General features: G+C 47.9%; 1 protein-coding gene across 1 annotated transcript in view; it reads left to right on the top strand.

Annotated features, from left to right (window-relative positions):
- The window catches only part of CHGA (chromogranin A (parathyroid secretory protein 1)), a gene marked incomplete at its 5' end in the record, with an annotated part of 12,395 nt that extends 132 nt beyond the window's left edge, over nucleotides 1-12,263 (top strand). Inside the window, 6 exons of the mRNA XM_009076143.1 lie at nucleotides 3,869-3,962; nucleotides 4,342-4,410; nucleotides 6,503-6,601; nucleotides 8,183-8,686; nucleotides 9,128-9,609; nucleotides 12,180-12,263. Of these exons, the coding sequence (XP_009074391.1) occupies nucleotides 3,869-3,962; nucleotides 4,342-4,410; nucleotides 6,503-6,601; nucleotides 8,183-8,686; nucleotides 9,128-9,609; nucleotides 12,180-12,263 (1,332 nt within the window). The remainder of the gene's footprint in view (nucleotides 1-3,868; nucleotides 3,963-4,341; nucleotides 4,411-6,502; nucleotides 6,602-8,182; nucleotides 8,687-9,127; nucleotides 9,610-12,179) is intronic.
- Between the last annotated feature and the right edge of the window lie 4,469 nt (nucleotides 12,264-16,732).

Below are 16,732 nucleotides of genomic sequence, written 5' to 3'. Positions count from 1 at the left end.
TTTGTAGAAAGTACCAGGAATTTGCATGAGATCCCTACAGCAGGATCCATCCCCTCTCCCTTCCTACCAGAGTTTACCCTTTGTGCATACACTTCTGGGCACCCGATGAAGTCCCTCAGGATGTACTAGAGGGATCAGACAAGCTTGTGTAGAGAGGAGATGGAGACTGGGTATACCTCTCCCTAGTCCTCCTACCTTCAGCTTTTCAAACCTCCCAACAGGAGGTGACTCAGGGGAGAGTGGGGGAGATGTGATTCAGGAATGGGCATTGCTGGAGCAGTGTGTGTTTGGGAGTGTATACATCTGTGTTTGTATGTGTGTGTTGTGTTACTTGAACATGCATGTTCTGGGAAAATAGGCAACTGGTACTCTCAGCTTGCTAATCCATTCTCAGCTACTGCTCAGCCTGTCTGGATGGCTACAAGCAGTGCAGGACTTGGCTGACCTCTCCAGCCTTCTTTTATAGACTTCCGTGCATATATATCTGTGTCACACCCCTCTGTCATTTATAGCTCTGCTTCGTAAATGTGTGCACTCCTCGTGGGCTTTTGGCACCTAAATGCTTTGGATAGGAGGGTTTGCCTGTGTTTATCTGTGAAAGACACCCTCACCCCCCACCCCTCTACCCTCCTGCCTTATTGTAATGCCTATAGTGTTTCAGATCATCTGATCTCTTGGCTGCTCAAATTAAAGCATCTGCAGAAATTCATGTTCAGAAAGGAAACCCCAGCCTTTTCCCCCTTGCTTCTTGAACTGTTTTGTGTTCTGAAATCTTCTAGGCACGTATTGTTTTTCCCCAGGCAGTAGTAGGGGAGGGCACGTTCGTGTCAGTCTCAGCACAGACTCCATTGTACGATACCTATAGGACAAGTACCATGAGCAACGCCCCCCTGTTTCCTGTCAGACGTGCCTGGGGCTGGACAGCAGTTGCTTTGTTAAGACTTTTAGCCTGCTTAGCCCTTGTTGGGGCTGAGCCATGACCTGTGAGGCACTGGGTGCCTTCCTTGGCATGTGTGCTGCTAACTGAGGAAGGGGACTCTGGATACTTACCCCATCAACTGGCCATGCCAGAGTGGGATGCTCATTAGGCAGCTGGTAGGACAATCCATTAATTCCACAATTGTCCTTGTGAGATCTATTCCCCAATATGTTTTATATGAAAAAAACCTAACCACTTTTGCGGTAGTTGGTGCAACTCTATGGAAATGCTTCTACCAAGGAAGGATTCTCCCCCCACCCCCTGTATTACAGTGACACAGGCTCTAGCTGAGGGGAAAATCAGCTTTCTTTTCAATTTGCTGCAGTTGTAAGGAGCCATTAGGGCTTTCCTGCCTTCCCCATCCTCTGAGACACAGCACTTCAGTGAAGGAAGTCCTTGTCTTACGAAACAGATCATGGCAGGGATATCATCACATGAGTACAGCAACAGGCACTGCAGCTCTTCCTACACACCATGCTCTGTGCCACCAGCATTTGTGGGTGGCTCAGGGCTGTGTAATGGGTAGTCAGAACCTGCAGGCCTTTCCTGGGCAGTTTTTCAGAGTTTTCTTACACCAAGGGCTTTCCACAGGGACCTTAACACAACCAAAACATTTAAAGGTCTCTGGTGTTTATCTGCTCTTGTGCTTGAAGGACACCATTTTCCACTTAAAACCATACATTTCAGAAAGGTCTGAGCCTAGCCAAACTCAAATATGGAGAAGTCTGTCCTTGTAAGGACACGATCCTTTGGAGATTTCTGTGTAGGGACATGGTGAGCTGCTCTTAAGGATCCAGTTACATACTCATGGTTAGATGATAGCTATGGCAAAATTCCAGTCTGAGTTTCTGCACTGGATTAATTGCATTCATTTGGAAAGGATCTCTTCCATTTCCTGATGCAGGCTGTTATTTCATGACCTTGTGAAACCTCACTCTGCAAGACTCGCTCTTATAAAAGACAAGGAGAGTGTTGTGAAATGACTGCACTCTTCATTTCATTACCTTACAAAGTTCCTCCACGGAGTTGACTGTATTTTTGTGGTGACTGATGTGTTTCTTTGTACTCAGACAAAGACCTTAAATCAGCTTAGAAGTCTTCAAAAATCTTGAATAGAATATTTCATTGAACCAAATTCTTATTTCTCATGCTGAGAAAATCCTTACTTCTGAAGCTGCATTGAATAGTGCAGCAATAAATGGGTCGAGAGGTTGGGAAATGTGGAAGAGAAACATCAGAAGCTGGTATTTTTCTATTTAATGGTAGAGAGAGGTGACTCAAAGTCACCTAAAATCAGTATTTTTGGATTGCTTGTGGTATAGAAGAATGATACTATGGAACTTCCCCTGCTTTTTTTTTTTTTTTAGCTCTTTCTTGTAGCATTTTTGATCCATCAGGCAATCCCTCCAAACTGTATGGACTATAGGAGTTTGGCATTTTATGGCTGTGATCTGCAGAAGCAGAATTCTCTCCTTACACAGGGTGAAAATTTGCCCATTCCAGCTGGTCAACAAATATATCCATTTGCTTGAATGAGCACCATTGTAGATGGCTGGAAACTGCTGACTTGTGTTTAATTTCTGCTGCAGCCTCAGTGCTCTGCTCTCCTGAGAATGGTACATTGTGAGAGAGGTCAGGGCTCTCAGGGCTGCCTGCAGAAATCATCAGTAGAAAGAGGTTTAGTGAGTGGATTTTTTGCCCCCAAGGGTTACTTGTATTTTTTTTCAATTTAGCCTGTCTTTTCCTTTTTTTTTTGCCCCCCCCCCCCCCTCCAGGCAGTTGTGAGCCCTGCATACTTTCTAGGCTGATTTGTAGATGATCATCCTTTTGAGCTGAGCACCCTGACTCCTGCACTACTAACCAGCACCAGTCTGCAGTGAATGCTTCTATCCTGTGTGACCATTAGGATATACCATGACAACATATTAGGGCTCCCAGTGATGTGTCTTGTTGTGGGCAAGGATGTTTTCATGCATGCCAGAGGTGCTCACTTGCCTCTGCACATGTGGTTTTTATTCTCATACCACACATACAGCACTGGGCTCTCTGTGGGATCAGTGGTGCTGCAGTGGTGCTTGCAGTGAGTTAGGCCTGCAGTGTCAGTACAGGTGACAAACTAGATAAATAATGCTTCTCGTTTCACACTGGAGAAAAAGGCTCCTGGAAAGGGTGGGCCCAGAGCTCATCCTGTCTGAGAAGATCCATCAGAACATCTTTGCTTTCAGATGACCTGCTGCCATGTACAGCTCTTCCAGTCTATAACAGATGGTTTGAACACTCAAAGCACAAAGCCAAACACTTCTCCAGAGTGCCTTGTCCTTCTCTAGGGTTTCAGACCAGTGTTTCTCAGCGGTGTTTGAAAGCGCAGTTTGCCTCACCTCACCCTCTGTGCCTAGCTGCAGTCTAACTATGGTGCCTTTCTCAGAGCTTGAATAGCATGCAAAATTTCTAGGTCACCTAATGAACAGCAATGATCACTTGTTGCTCTACAACTTCCCAGTGAGCTCTTTTATGAGATGCAAGTTGAGATATATTGGGTCAGAAGGGGATGATTTTGAGCTTTCTCTGTATACAGCCAGATACCCTTTACTCCCCTGATATGCCCAAGCTCTGGGATGGCCTGAACCCATGAAATCCTCAGCTGAATTGTGTGTCACGTTGAAGAAGCATTTTCCATTGTCACATGTCATTTGCTCACTTCTCAGTTGCAGGAGGTACCTTCTGTTCCTGCTTTGGGTAAAACAGGAACCGAACATTCAGTTCTGGCTTGACCAGAAAAGCAAGAAGATCTGTGCTATCATCTGCTGCATTTTAGCCTGGGTAACAAGTAGATTTAGGAACAAAAGACATAAAAGCCATTCTTTCATTTGTATTTTTGTCTCTTTCTAGGTGATGAAGTGCATTGTAGAGGTCATCTCTGATACTTTATCTAAGCCAAACCCCCTGCCGATCAGTGAGGAATGCCTAGAAACACTCCGAGGAGGTACAGGCCTGGGCTTAATGTTGGGCATCAGCAAGGGCAGGTCTGGCAAGCAGGGGCTGGTCCTGTCCTCACACATGCTCTAGAGCCTGTCAAGGGGTCCCTGACACACTCACCTTCCTCACAGGAACCCCACTGGGCTGTGCCAGGCCCCAAAAGCAGGGATGGAGCCACTGCCTGGCCCAGACCATGCATCACACTGAAGCTGTCTGTGTTTCATAGGACCTTCCTGTCATCTTAATCACACGGCTAAGAGGTGTGACAGCAAATCAGGGCCAGGGAGAGAAAGGAGCAAATGAAGAGGGAGGTGGCATTTGGGGTTCTTTTTCATTTCCTGGGGCTGGAAGGACCTTGTCTGACTACTAAGTTTCCTCTATTGCAGATGAACGAATCATTTCTATCCTTCGCCACCAAAACTTATTGAAGGAACTTCAGGAAATTGCTGCTCAAGGTACAGTGTCAGTGTAGTTATTTAGGAATATAACTATAGGGAAGAGTGGTTTCATCTAGTATAACTCCTTGTGTTACCCCCACAGGTTTATTGCTTGTTTGGTCAGGAGTTTTTGATTTTATATTTCTTTACATTTTTTTTTATTTTACATTTTACATCAATTTTTAAATTTTATATTACATTTTACAAACCTTGTGATTTGAGATAATAAAAATATGTCCTAGGAAATAGAGTTCCAGGACTTGCAGTAGAAAATATGTGAGTGGGGACAGGAATTTTGCTTATAGTAACTCCAATATGTATCTGATGATTTCAATGATTGTCAATGTAACTTGTAGGTGATGCAGAATATAGACATTTTGGAGTGGGAGAACCCTAAAAGGAAGCACTGCAATTTAATTCAACAAATAATTGTCAGCTCCCAAACTAGAATGAAAGGCAAGAAAACCTTCACTGTGCAGCTGGAGTCTAGCACTAAACCTATGTGTGGCAGAAGGGAAGCCACACTGAGCATTGAGTAGGACTTGCACCTAAAGACTCCAGTGAAAATGTTCATGAGCTAATGGGGATTTTTCTTGGCTTCCTTAACTCAAATGCAAGTCTCTTTGATTTGAAGAGGTGCAGGCTGCTCACCAGAGGTCAATGTGAGAGCAGCAGCAACACAGATCTGTGCAAAGGGGTGTGCAAGGGGAAAAAAGGTTATTCTCACATGCCTAGTTGCCCAGAGCTGATGTGTAGGTCCCAGGCAAGACTGCTTTAAAGCTAGTCCAGATGCCTCTGTCCAGGTGGCCCAGTTGAGACTGCATCAGGGTTCTCCCCAGGATGCAGGGAGAGTACCTCCTGATCTTCCCTCCTCCTTCTCCCTGGGGTAATTCAAGTGGCAGCTGGGCATCACCAGGGAGAAGATCACCAGGGCATCCCTGTGCCCTGCTCCTGTGTGGCAAGTTTGCCAGGGATGGCTGGAAGGCAATGCTAGCAGAATGTTTTAAGAGCAGGGAGGCCATAGACGCAACAGGGAGAAGAGAGAGGAAAAATTTGGGAGACAAGACTGGGAGAGTCTCGTGTGGCTCCCAAAGCCATGTTTTAGTCATTACCCAAATGGTGGAGGGGCCAGCTGGGCAGTGACCTTAGATGGGCTCCATGTATGCTCTGATGATCCTCAAGAAAGAAACCTGGGCCTCTTCAGTGTGCTGGGATGCTGCTGCCCAGGCACACTAGGGGTTTGAGAAGGAACACTCAGATATTAGACAGGCTGTGACACTTGGCATGGAGTGGAACAGTCTTGTAGCACTAAGGTGTTTACCTTGGTCTCCTCTGAGCTGCCTGCATCTGGTTCTGCTCTTCTGTGGGCTGGAGAGCCCACACCATTCAGTTCTGGGCAGGAGAGGACTAGGCTGGGGATTTTGGCTCTTGCCATTGCGTTAAGGCATAGAAGCAGAATGTGAGTTGGGTTAGACAGGGACTGCTTGGCTTGCAGATCCTATTGGGATGGGGATGCCTGGGGATTTCTGGTTGCCAGGACAGCTACACTCCGACCTCCAGCTTGTATACCCTTTCTCCAGGCTGTTCTGTTTGTCAAGTGGGCTCCATAATCCCAGAGGCTGAGGCATGGGGCCTTGGAGCCCCAGACTATCTCTGCAGTGGGAATGAATGCTGCTGCTTCTTCCCAGCGCCCTAAGGAGAGGAACCCCCACAACCAGGCTGGAGGGTATGGGAACTATCAGTGCTCACCTTAACAGACGTATGTGAACAGAATCTGTCAGGAACAATTTTTATCCTTCAATATTCCAATGCTGAAGTTGTCTATTGGCCTCAGTGTGGTGCAGTTCAGCATCTCTTATTCCCTAGATCTCCATCAGTATTAGTTTTCCTAGCAACCCTGCTTCTCTGTTTGTCTAGGGACCATTTTATTTCCTGCAGATGACAATGTTGATGGCAGTTCTGTTCCTGCAGTTGATTCACATATCCTCCAGTCTCACTTCACCTCTCAGCTCCCCTTCGGCAGATTTGTCCACTGTAGAAAATATAAAGGGCACAGAACTATTCTCCTACCTCTACTTTCTGTTTTTTTACTTTTTGTTGCTTGATGCAGGTGCCAATGAGAGAACTCAGCAGCAGAAGAAAAGCAGTGGCTTCGAAGATGAACTTTCTGAAGTCCTTGAAAGCCAAAATGACAAGAACAAGCAGAGAGGTCAGTGTCAGTCTCTATCCCTGGGAAATCCAGGTCAGGCTGTAAACAAGGATGTTCTTTCTAACAGCCTTGATATGTCCATCTGCTTCTTGCTTAGGCATCTTCTTTGATGCTGCCACTGACACACACAAGCAACCTGATGTTTACTTTGTTCTAATTTACCTGCTTAAACAATATGTAGTATTTGAGCTATAGTAACTGGTGATGGTCAAGTTACCAAACTGATACTGATCTTTTCCACCCTGCTGCTGACACCATAACTCACTCCTAATGCTCAAAATGAGTCACAGCCAGGGAAATCCCACGAAAGATTCAGTGATACAGCCAAGAGTTTCCTGGGTCTGTGCCTGCCCTCCATGTTTCCAGGCACCTAAGATATTAGGTAATGGGTCTCTGAAGGGAAAATTGAACCTGATATAGACACAGCACACACACCCACATAAAACACCTGCATCTTAGAAATCCCATTCAGCTGGGATTTCTCCTTGTCACTATGTTTCTATGACCTCACTATACACAAGCGGTTTAGTGGAAAGGAGAGTTCGGCCCCTTCCCTTCTTCTTGTCAGGAAGACAAAATGCCAATGTAGGGTGAGATGGCTCCTCATCCAGCAACACTACCCCCACAGAGGGTCACAAGAGGGCTCTGGGGCATGTGGCTGAACCACTGCAGCACAGTGATGCTGAAACTTCAGTCTAAAGCTGCCCAAAGTGATACCCTCAGGGGCTGCTGAGGCAGCCAGCATGGCAAAAAGCCAACAGATAGGATGGTGGCACTGGATCTCCCTCCTGCCAGGGCAGACCTGAACCTCCTGCTCCAGTAGTGTGGGGACATTGGGCCCTTCAGGCCAGCTGGCAGTCTAGTGACACCAGCATGGTGTGACTGGTGCTCACTGGTCCTGTGTGACCAGCCCTCTGCATCCCCTCCTTACCCCTCTTTGGGGCTGCACTGCCTTTCCATACCTATCTGGCTTTTTAGCCCTCACCTTTTCTTTTGCAAAGTGATTTCTATGGCTAATTATGTTAAGAGACCAGTATCACTTGTGCAAGAGCAAATACCCAAGCCACATTAAGCTCCTGCTGAGTGGCTCCTTAGCAGAAGCAGATCCTTTGCAGAAGCAGAGCTGCTTTCCCCTCCCTCCTGCTACCTGTGAACAGGGCTGACTGCCTCTTCTGCCTGGTGGGAGAAACAAGGATGAGATGCTGGAGCAGCACTCAGAGCAGGGAGAGCTGTGCAAGCACCATATTACACTCCTAAACGATTTCCTTTGACATGCAATCTGGTTTCATGCAGGGTGAGTTTGTTGCTGGCTTCTCAAGAGATGGTGATGAGGACTGTGCCACAGCAAAACACTTGAGCATATGTTTAACTTCAGCCTCGAGAGTCTCTCCAGGAGCTCAGGCACCAGAGAGAGCACTGGCTTGCTTGAATGCAAACATATGCTGAAGTGACTTGCAAAAGGATCCATGGGCTGGTTAAGCAGATTGCTGAGCAAGGCTGCAGCTCCCTAAGAAATGCTTGGACTTTGCTGGTTGTGAAATGAGCTCTCAGCAGAGGCTTTTCTTGTTCCTCCCTCTATAGATGCAGCAGGGGAGCGCCCTGAAGAGGAGCAGCCCACTGAGTCCCTGGCTGAGCTGATGGCACAGAAACCCCAGCAAAATGAAGATTCAAGAGAAGAGGAAAGAAACAGTCTGGAGGAGAGGGCACCCAGGCCAAGGGATACTGATCCTGTTGAGAAAGAGGACCAGGAGGAATCAGAGAGCAATGACATCAGGGATATAGAGGATGTCCAGCAAGACAAAGCTTTGGACAACCACTTTGGCAAAGATTTCAGTGAGGATGAGCAGCAACAGCAAGGGGATGAAGAGGAGGAGCCCAGAGGCTCCAGGGACAGCCTGGAGCTTGAGGACAAGGGAGAGGAGCCATCCAGGCAGGGCCAGGAGCATAACAAGGAGGTGACAGGGGAGCGCGTGGAGCGTGAGGATGATGGAGATGATGCTACAGAGGAGGACCCTACTGAAGCAGAGAGGTCACTTGATTTGGCTGAGGAGGACGAGGAGGCTGAGGAGATGCAGGGAGATGACAGTATGTATCCCAGACACCTGCACTGATACCTTCCTGGGGTGAGCTCAGAGCACTACAGCAGATGGATTAGAGGCTTGAAAGCCAAAAGGTTCAGACAGGAGCTTACTGAGTTTAGAGAAATACCTCTGCCAGGAGGCACCCAGACACTGCCTCAAGCACTTGATGTGTGGGCCTGTGTACAGCAGGTAACAGGCTCTTCCTGCTGCTCAGCTCTCATAGCACCTGGGGACAACTAGTTCTTTTTTCTTGGACTTCCTACAGGGTTTTTTTTACTGCTGTCTCCAAGCTGTGCTACTGACATGGTGACATAAGGGGGTATTTCCTGGGAAAGTGGGCTTAAGTCAGGAAACTCATCTGTCATCACCCCTGAAGGTTCAGTTCAAAGGTGGAGTGTAGCCAGGTTAACACTTCTGTTCACTGTTGTGTTTAATGCTCTTTCAGACAACGGCGATGCTCTGGGATTTAGCAAAGATGGGCAGAGTTCGGAGGAGGAGGAGGAGGAAGAGGAGGAGGAGGAGGAAGAGCAGCCCCGGGCATCAAGAGGAGGAAGGCATCGCCTGGAGGATGAGAGGATGCAGGGGGAGGAGGACATCTTCCAGCCCAGAGATGCCAAAAGTGATGAGATGGAGGAGGAGTCCTCCAGGGAGTGGGAAGATACCAAGAGGTGGAACAAAATGGATGAGCTGGCTAAGCAGCTGACATCAAAGAAGCGCATGGAGGAAAATGATAGTGGGGAAGACTCAGAGAGGTCCATGAAAAAGGCATTTCGGTCCCGCAAGTATGCCTTCAACAGCCCAGAGGAAGGTGTGAGGAGGTTGTGGAAGCATCACTCGAAGGAGGACAGCAGTGAAGGAGGATTCCCACTTGCTCCTATGCCTGAAGAAAAGAAGGATGAGGAGGGCAGCGCTAACAGGAGAACAGAGGTTGGTGTACATAGGCTTATGAATAAATCCCACCTGTTATCCAAACTATGCTTGGAGATGTGGATGGTATCCTGATGTCAATGTAGCCAGTATTGGCTCTCTGTGATGTTAAGGAGATGTTTAATGAACTTTTAGTCATCCAGCCCCGGGTATTATTGAAATTTGCACCTGGTTGACCTTTGGATTTTATTTTTTAGTGACTACTGCCCTACGTAGTCGTGACTCCAGTGACAGGACTGTTGCATTGGCCTGTGCTGGACATCATGACCAGAGCTGTATCAGGAGCCTGGGTTGGGTCTTGTGTTCCAAAGCCCTTCCAAGTCAAAGGGAATGCTTTTCTTAGCTCAGAGATGGAGTGAGTAATGTCAAATCTCCTACAGAGGTAAATCAGGAGCACAGCCATGGTGAGAAACCTGGAGTGTTGGGGTGGGAATGGCTGACAGCTATAGGAATACATCTGAGCCACGATTCCAGAGTTGTAGATCTCCTTCACTGATATCTTGTGTGATGCTAGGTAGTAGCTCAGCACCTCCCCAGCAGCCAGGAGTGGTGTCTTTGCCTTTGTGTTGACCCCCAGCTCCAGGCACAGGAGTTGATTTGGGATAATGCAGGGAGCTGGGCAGTGGGGCTGGGCATGGGTTTGGCAGGTGTTTGCCCTGGGACAGGCCATGATTATGTGCCTGGGAACAGGCTGGGGCAGCAGGTCAGTGAAGCCAGTTTGCTGCAGCTCTCTTGCCTCCAAAACACCCCCTTGTTATGCACCAAACCACTGGCCAAAGGTTGCCCATCAGCATCCCCCACTAAGAGAGCATCTCCAGTTGTGCTGGTTCAAAGCAAAGTCAAACATCTCAGCTCTAAGTAGGGATGCAGTGGGGTGAACTGCCCCATCTGCCTTGTCACAACCATCTGCTCACACCCCAGGTCTCTCCCCCAAGGAAGGCTGTTCCCCACCTGCCCCTGCCACTGGCTCTGGGGTGCACCTTGTCTGCAAGGTGGTGGACTCAGCCAAAAGGGGACTGGGACTGGAAAGGAGGTTGTTGAGGCTGCAAAACTGCTGTTTACAGCTGCAACAAGACTTTGTTGGGTTGTTGTTTTAAAACTAGATCAGGGCCTCTGGGATTTAGTGAGGAAGCATCAAGACCAGGCACCCAGCAGTGAGGGAAGGAAAGGCACAGGCTCTGGCTCTGCCAGAGCAGCTGCCATCCTGTCCCCTCTCCTCCTTTTTGGGCCATGTGGCTGTGTGGCTTGGCCAGTGCAGGCACAGACAGGGGCTGAGAGTGCTGTCTGCTGATTCTATGATTCTCCAGGGCTCAGCCTGTGGGGCCAGGCAGAAGCAAACCCGAGCACATGGTCACGGCACAAGTCAGTGTTCTGAGTCTGAACAAGTTCTCTTTGCAGTCAAAGCTCTCCTCCAGCAGGGCAGGCCTCAGCTGGCTACTCCCTGACCCACTTCAAACAAAACACACTGCAACAGCTGCTTGGGCTCTCTGGGTGCTTGCAGGCACCCTGAGCTGCTGGCACCCTGCTGTAGATGGGGCCTTCCCAGGGGCTGAGCCAAGGGCCATGTGAAGGGGCAGAGTGACTTTGTCCCTGTTTAGGAAAATAGCTCAGGGAAGAGAAAAAAACTATTTATTTTTACATCCTGTATTTTTTCACACCAGCCACATGCAGTGCAGGGCAGTGGCTCAGTGCTGGCCTGTGCTCGGTGGCTGTTGCAGGCAGCAGGAGGGCTTTGCTCCCTCTGCACAGGAGAGAGGCTGTCATCTCAGCTCTGCTGATTGGAAAAGGCACTTTTAGCACCTACAGCCCTTGCAGAGCCTGTTGCTGTGTACCTGAGTAGTGCATGTCTGCAGTGAGCCCCAGGTGATGGCAGCTGTGAGGGACAGGCAGGGCTGGCAGGAAGACAGGGTCAGCTGGATATGACCCAAGTTCAGGCAAAGCCACGCAGTTAGGAGATTGAGTGCCTGCACTAAATATAACAGACTCAGGTGACAGCGTAGATACACAAGAGCCACTATAGAAAGACCACCAAGCGTTGGGCAGCTTGAGCCTTTGAATTGATTACTTCCTCAGTCATTAGTTCCCCAAACAGAGAAGCATCCTTTGGTAGTGGAGGTGCATTCAAACACCCAGGGCTGTGTGAGGACAGGGCACACTGCTGTCTCCTCCATGAGCAGGGCACATGCTGCACTTGCTGTAGACACCTGTGCCCATCCCAGTTTGACACCACTGGCTCAGTGCAGGCACCCAGAGCCTTTTCACAGAACCTGCAGCCATTTCCCTCCAACCCCATGTTCTTGAGACACAAACCCACCGGAGACGGCCCTGCCAGGCAGCAGGGCTGGAGAAGGATGGCAGCAGCATGTCTCATCCCATCACCAGGTGCAGCAATCAAACACTGAGGACAGAGCAGTGCTGTGCACAGACATCTGTGCAGAGGGACAAACGCAGGGGCAGGCAGAGGAATGGAGTAGGATCTGGCTGTGCTTGTGCACCAGCTTTCCATAGCTCTGGAGGGCAAGGGCTGCCCACCCACAGGCACTGACACATGCCCTGGGCTTTCATTGCAGGACCAGGAGCTGGAGAGCTTGGCTGCCATCGAGGCTGAGCTGGAGCGCGTCGCCCACAAGCTGCATGAGCTGCGGCGAGGCTGAGAGCTCCTGCCCTCCCTGTGCAGGTGACAGCACCACCGCCTCCCTCCCCACCTTCCTTCATTTCCTGATTGAAAAGCAATTAAGCTGAGCAGAAGCACCGTGCCTAGGAACCGACCTTGCTAGCACCCAGGCCTGCCTCCCTCTCCATAGTGTTGTGCCCATCGCCGCTGCTTCCCCTCGTGCTCCCTGTACACATGGGTGCCTACCTGCCCTGCTGGGCACTGGTGGGTGTGAAGTGCAACCTACATGTCTATTTTCTGTCTGGGTGGGGGTTTTTTCCCTCTTTTTTTTAAAAGACAAAACAGCTTTCTAGAAAGTTCTCCTTTCACCGGTAGTTTCACTGGGTAAAAAAAAAAACTGCAATAACTTGTTATCTTTTGATTAAAAGCTGAGAACTCTGACTGTAATATATTCTATATAAAAAATTTATCTAAGGAAAAATAAAACTGCAGTGGGTTCCTTCCTTTGTTTTGTCAGCTTCAGTCTCCATTGTCAGCATGCTGCAGGGCTGGGCTGGTCCTACAGAGAGGGGGGGAGTGGAGGGCTCCTGTCAGCACAGACACAGTGATGAAGTTTCCCTCCTTACCCAGGCTCCAGCATCGAGGACACTTTGAGGATCTCTCCAGCCACCCAGGGCTTGCTGGTGCCATACAGCTCAGCCCTGGCACTGGGTGACCTGGGTGCTCCAGTGAGACCTTGGTCACACCTGTAGTTCATTGATGAACATGGGGTTGATCAGAGAGAAAACAGTTAAGATTTTTAACACTTAGGGCAATACTGGACCAAGCCATAGAATCATAACATTTTAGGGGTTGGAATAGACTTTATAGATCATCTAGTCCCAATTCCCCCTGCCATGGGCAGGGACACCTCTCCACTAGACCAGGATGCTCAAGGCTTCATCCAACCTGGCTTTGAACACTGCCAGGGTTGGGCCATCCACAGCCTCCCCAGGCAACCTGTTCCCATGTCTTACTACCCTCACAGTAAAATGCTTCTTCCTAACATATAACCTAAATTTCTCTTCTTTCAATTTGTACCCATTGCCTCATGTCCTGTCACTGCAGCTCATAACAAAGAGTCCCCCTCCAACTTCTCTGGAGTCCTTTCAGATCCTGGCAGGTTGCTATGAGGTCTCCACACAACCTTCTCTTCTCCAGGCTAAACAGCCCCAACTTCTTCAGCCTGTCTTCAGAGGGGAGATGCTCCAGTCCTCTTATCAGCTTCATGGCCTCTTCTGGACTTGCTCCAATAGCTCCATGTCCTTCTTACATTGAGGGCACCAAAACTGCATGCAGTATTTATTCCAGGTGGGGTCCCATGAGAGCAGAGTAGAGCAGGACAATCAACCTCCTTTGACCTGCAGGCCGCACTCCTTTTGAAGTCAAGCTATTTGGACAACACATGAGTGGATTAGAACGAAAAAAAGAAGTAACAAACAGGATAGTCACCAGGAAAATTACTGTCTGTGCTCCCCCAGAGGTGAAGGCCTGTCCTGAGGGGACACCCCTCTCTGTGTTGGCTCACAGGAGCCATGGTGCCTTGCTGGCATTGTGCTTACAGGCAGAACCATCCCCATCATTGGGCTTCAGGCCACAAGGCAGCTGGAGGACCAGGTGTTGACTGGGCTGAGGAAGCTGGCCCCAAAATCCTGAACACTGATCATAAAATTTTAGATGTTCTATGTGTATTGGCAGGAGAGGAAAAGAACAACCCAGGGCTGTATTCCAGACCTGTGGTTTGAAACTCCGTTCTCTCTCATGCTCTGCTGCCCACAGAACAGCTGAGATGCTCAGGGAATGGCTGCCAGGCTTTGAACTAGACATGTTCCTTTATTCTGCTAAAAACATCAGCGCTGTTGGCTGTAGAGTGCCTTGCACGGGAGGTGGGCACACAGGGTCTCACCAGTGCTGGCTGCCCAGAGCTCTCCTCCACCCACGGGGGCAGCTATCCCAGGGAGGGCTGAGGAGCTGCTGAGTGGGCAGTGCCACCAGGCAAGAAAAGTGCACTGGAGTGAGTTGTGAGTCTTTCAATTTCATCCTGAGGAGATCTCAACCCCTTTAACCTCAGGGAAATGTGTGTAGGAATAGAAGTGAAACCAAAGCTGTTCCACAGAAACAGTACTAAAATGTCAGTTATTAGGGAGTTACTCCATCTAGAGAAGTCACATTTTACATACAGATCTCCTCTACAATTCAGTTATATATTGTATTTAGTTTCTCCCTATCTTTTGTGGCAGTCTCTGGTGGCAGTATCACCCATACAACTCCTTCCAAACTCAGGTCTACATGACCCATTAAATCCACAGAAACTCTCAGACCCCCACCACACTTCCACCAAAACAAAAAAAAAACCCGACTCACCAAACCAAAAACCAACCCCAAGCCCAAGAAGCCAAAAAACTACCATAGATACACAGCCACCTCCAAAGGAGTTAGACAAGTTTTTTTCCACAAAAGATGCTGGCAGCAGATGTAATTTGTCTATACCAGCTGCAAAACCAACAGGAGGAAAAATGTTATTTGATGGAGCTAAGAGAAAATACTGTCTTAATTGGATATTCAAGTAATCACAAATATTTGGGACCCAAGGACTTTCTCCAAAGGGAAAGATGGCATTCAAGGCCTGAGAGCTGGGCCTGGGAGGATACACCACGAGCTGGTAGCTGCTGACCCTCTGCTCTGTGGTGTTTCCCAACTCACCGTGGCAGGTCCTGGCTTTGGGGCTGGCACAGCGAGCCCCAGGCAGTGTTTACATGAGTGTCCTTGCTGAGAGTGCTTGCTGCTTAGCAAAATGTGATGCTGCTGGGCGAGACACCTCTCTCTCCTTCTCTGGCCAAAATAGGGTCCTGACAAAAAATCCTGCTATGTTTTGAGGAATCAAGAATTCCCTATCCAGGATGATGAAAGAATAATCAGCTCAGAAGCCTACGCTACAGAAACATTCTTATGTATGAGAGTAGCATAAATCCTAGTGATATTTAGCTGTGTTATGTAGTAAGATAAACATAGCTGACTTCCCACTGGTGCTAGAAGAGAAAATCAGATCTTTCTGGTACAAGCAGTTCTGAAATGACTGCGAACAACCACACAGAAGAGGGATGTGAACATCAAATTCTCAAGAAAATGGGCTTCCCCCAATGAGCTGCTCACCTTGCTGCCCCATCCACTCAGAAAGAGGAAGCAAAGTAGAACTTGTTATAAGGCATTTATTTTCATTATGTGTCGGAAAGGGACAATTCTCTCTTCAAAACAATTACAGAGATAATGCCACAATACCTACTGCATATTGCTTTACTGTCGAAACCAAAACATTGTCCAAAACAGGTGCTTGGCAAACAAAAAGAAAATGAATATATTACCACAGAAATCAATGCTGTTAGATGAAAGCACCATCTCCATTGTCAGATCTGATCGGTCATGCAATTGAAGACGCCAAATAGCAAGTATTTTTGGGTTTTACAGTAAGCCATGATCTTTTAAGGGTTTATATAATTCTATACAAATTTAAGTACAAAATGGGAGTTCTGCTTCAGCAACCACAGCGAACCGGGCTGAAGCAAATCACAAGACACACTTCTGAACACTGTACAGCTGGATTTGAACACAGATACCGATGAGCTTGCGGAACCGAGCACACACATAAAATGGTCCCCGAGACTGAGCCATGCTTAGGAGGGCAGCAATGCTGGAGACTGAAGGACAATATCCAACACTGTTCATACCCAGAGGGCCAATCTTCTCAAAACTGCTGGGATCCCAAGGAATTGTTGCTACTGCATGTTAAGAACAACTGCGGTTTAGTATGTGGCTGTCACAAGGGTATACACAAGCTGTATCAAATACTGAATCAGAAATAAATAATAAAAGATACATCTAATACATCTTTTATTCTTGAAAATTTTTTTACAGCACTGACTTTACAAGAGGATAGACAGTTCATTAATTCATTTTTAGGGGCTGCTAACATCTGAAACAAAGAAGTCACTATTTTATACTCAACATATACTCAACCTTTTAATAACTTTATATATGTATATATGACTTTGCACACAAAAAAAAATGTTAAAATAATTTATGTCTAAAAACTACTCTGTAAAGAAGGAAGGAGGAAATAAAATGTGGGTTTCCTTTAAAAGGATGGAAGAGGAAGACCTGATTTTCATGAACTCCATTTGCTGTTTCAGCTATTTCTGGAGTTTCAAGAGATTTCCTGGCCATCAACAAAAACTTTCCATCACATCTGAAGCCCTCTGCAAACTCATGACATGCTGGGCAAGGTCACCTGCTAATGAGCTCATGTAGCCCACAAGCATCTGCTATAATCAGCCCCAGTGGATTCAGGGTAAGAATGAGAGAGAGAAAGAAAACATCTCCCCAGATTGCTATTAAACACCATACACTGAAATTCTGCACCACTGATATCATGATATCCACTGGTCAGGACTGTACTCCCAAGCCCAACCCTTC

The sequence above is a fragment of the Acanthisitta chloris genome, unplaced genomic scaffold (genome assembly GCF_000695815.1).
Source record: "Acanthisitta chloris isolate BGI_N310 unplaced genomic scaffold, ASM69581v1 scaffold7006, whole genome shotgun sequence".
NCBI lineage: Eukaryota > Metazoa > Chordata > Aves > Passeriformes > Acanthisittidae > Acanthisitta > Acanthisitta chloris.
This window is presented reverse-complemented; position numbering and strand designations above follow the sequence as displayed.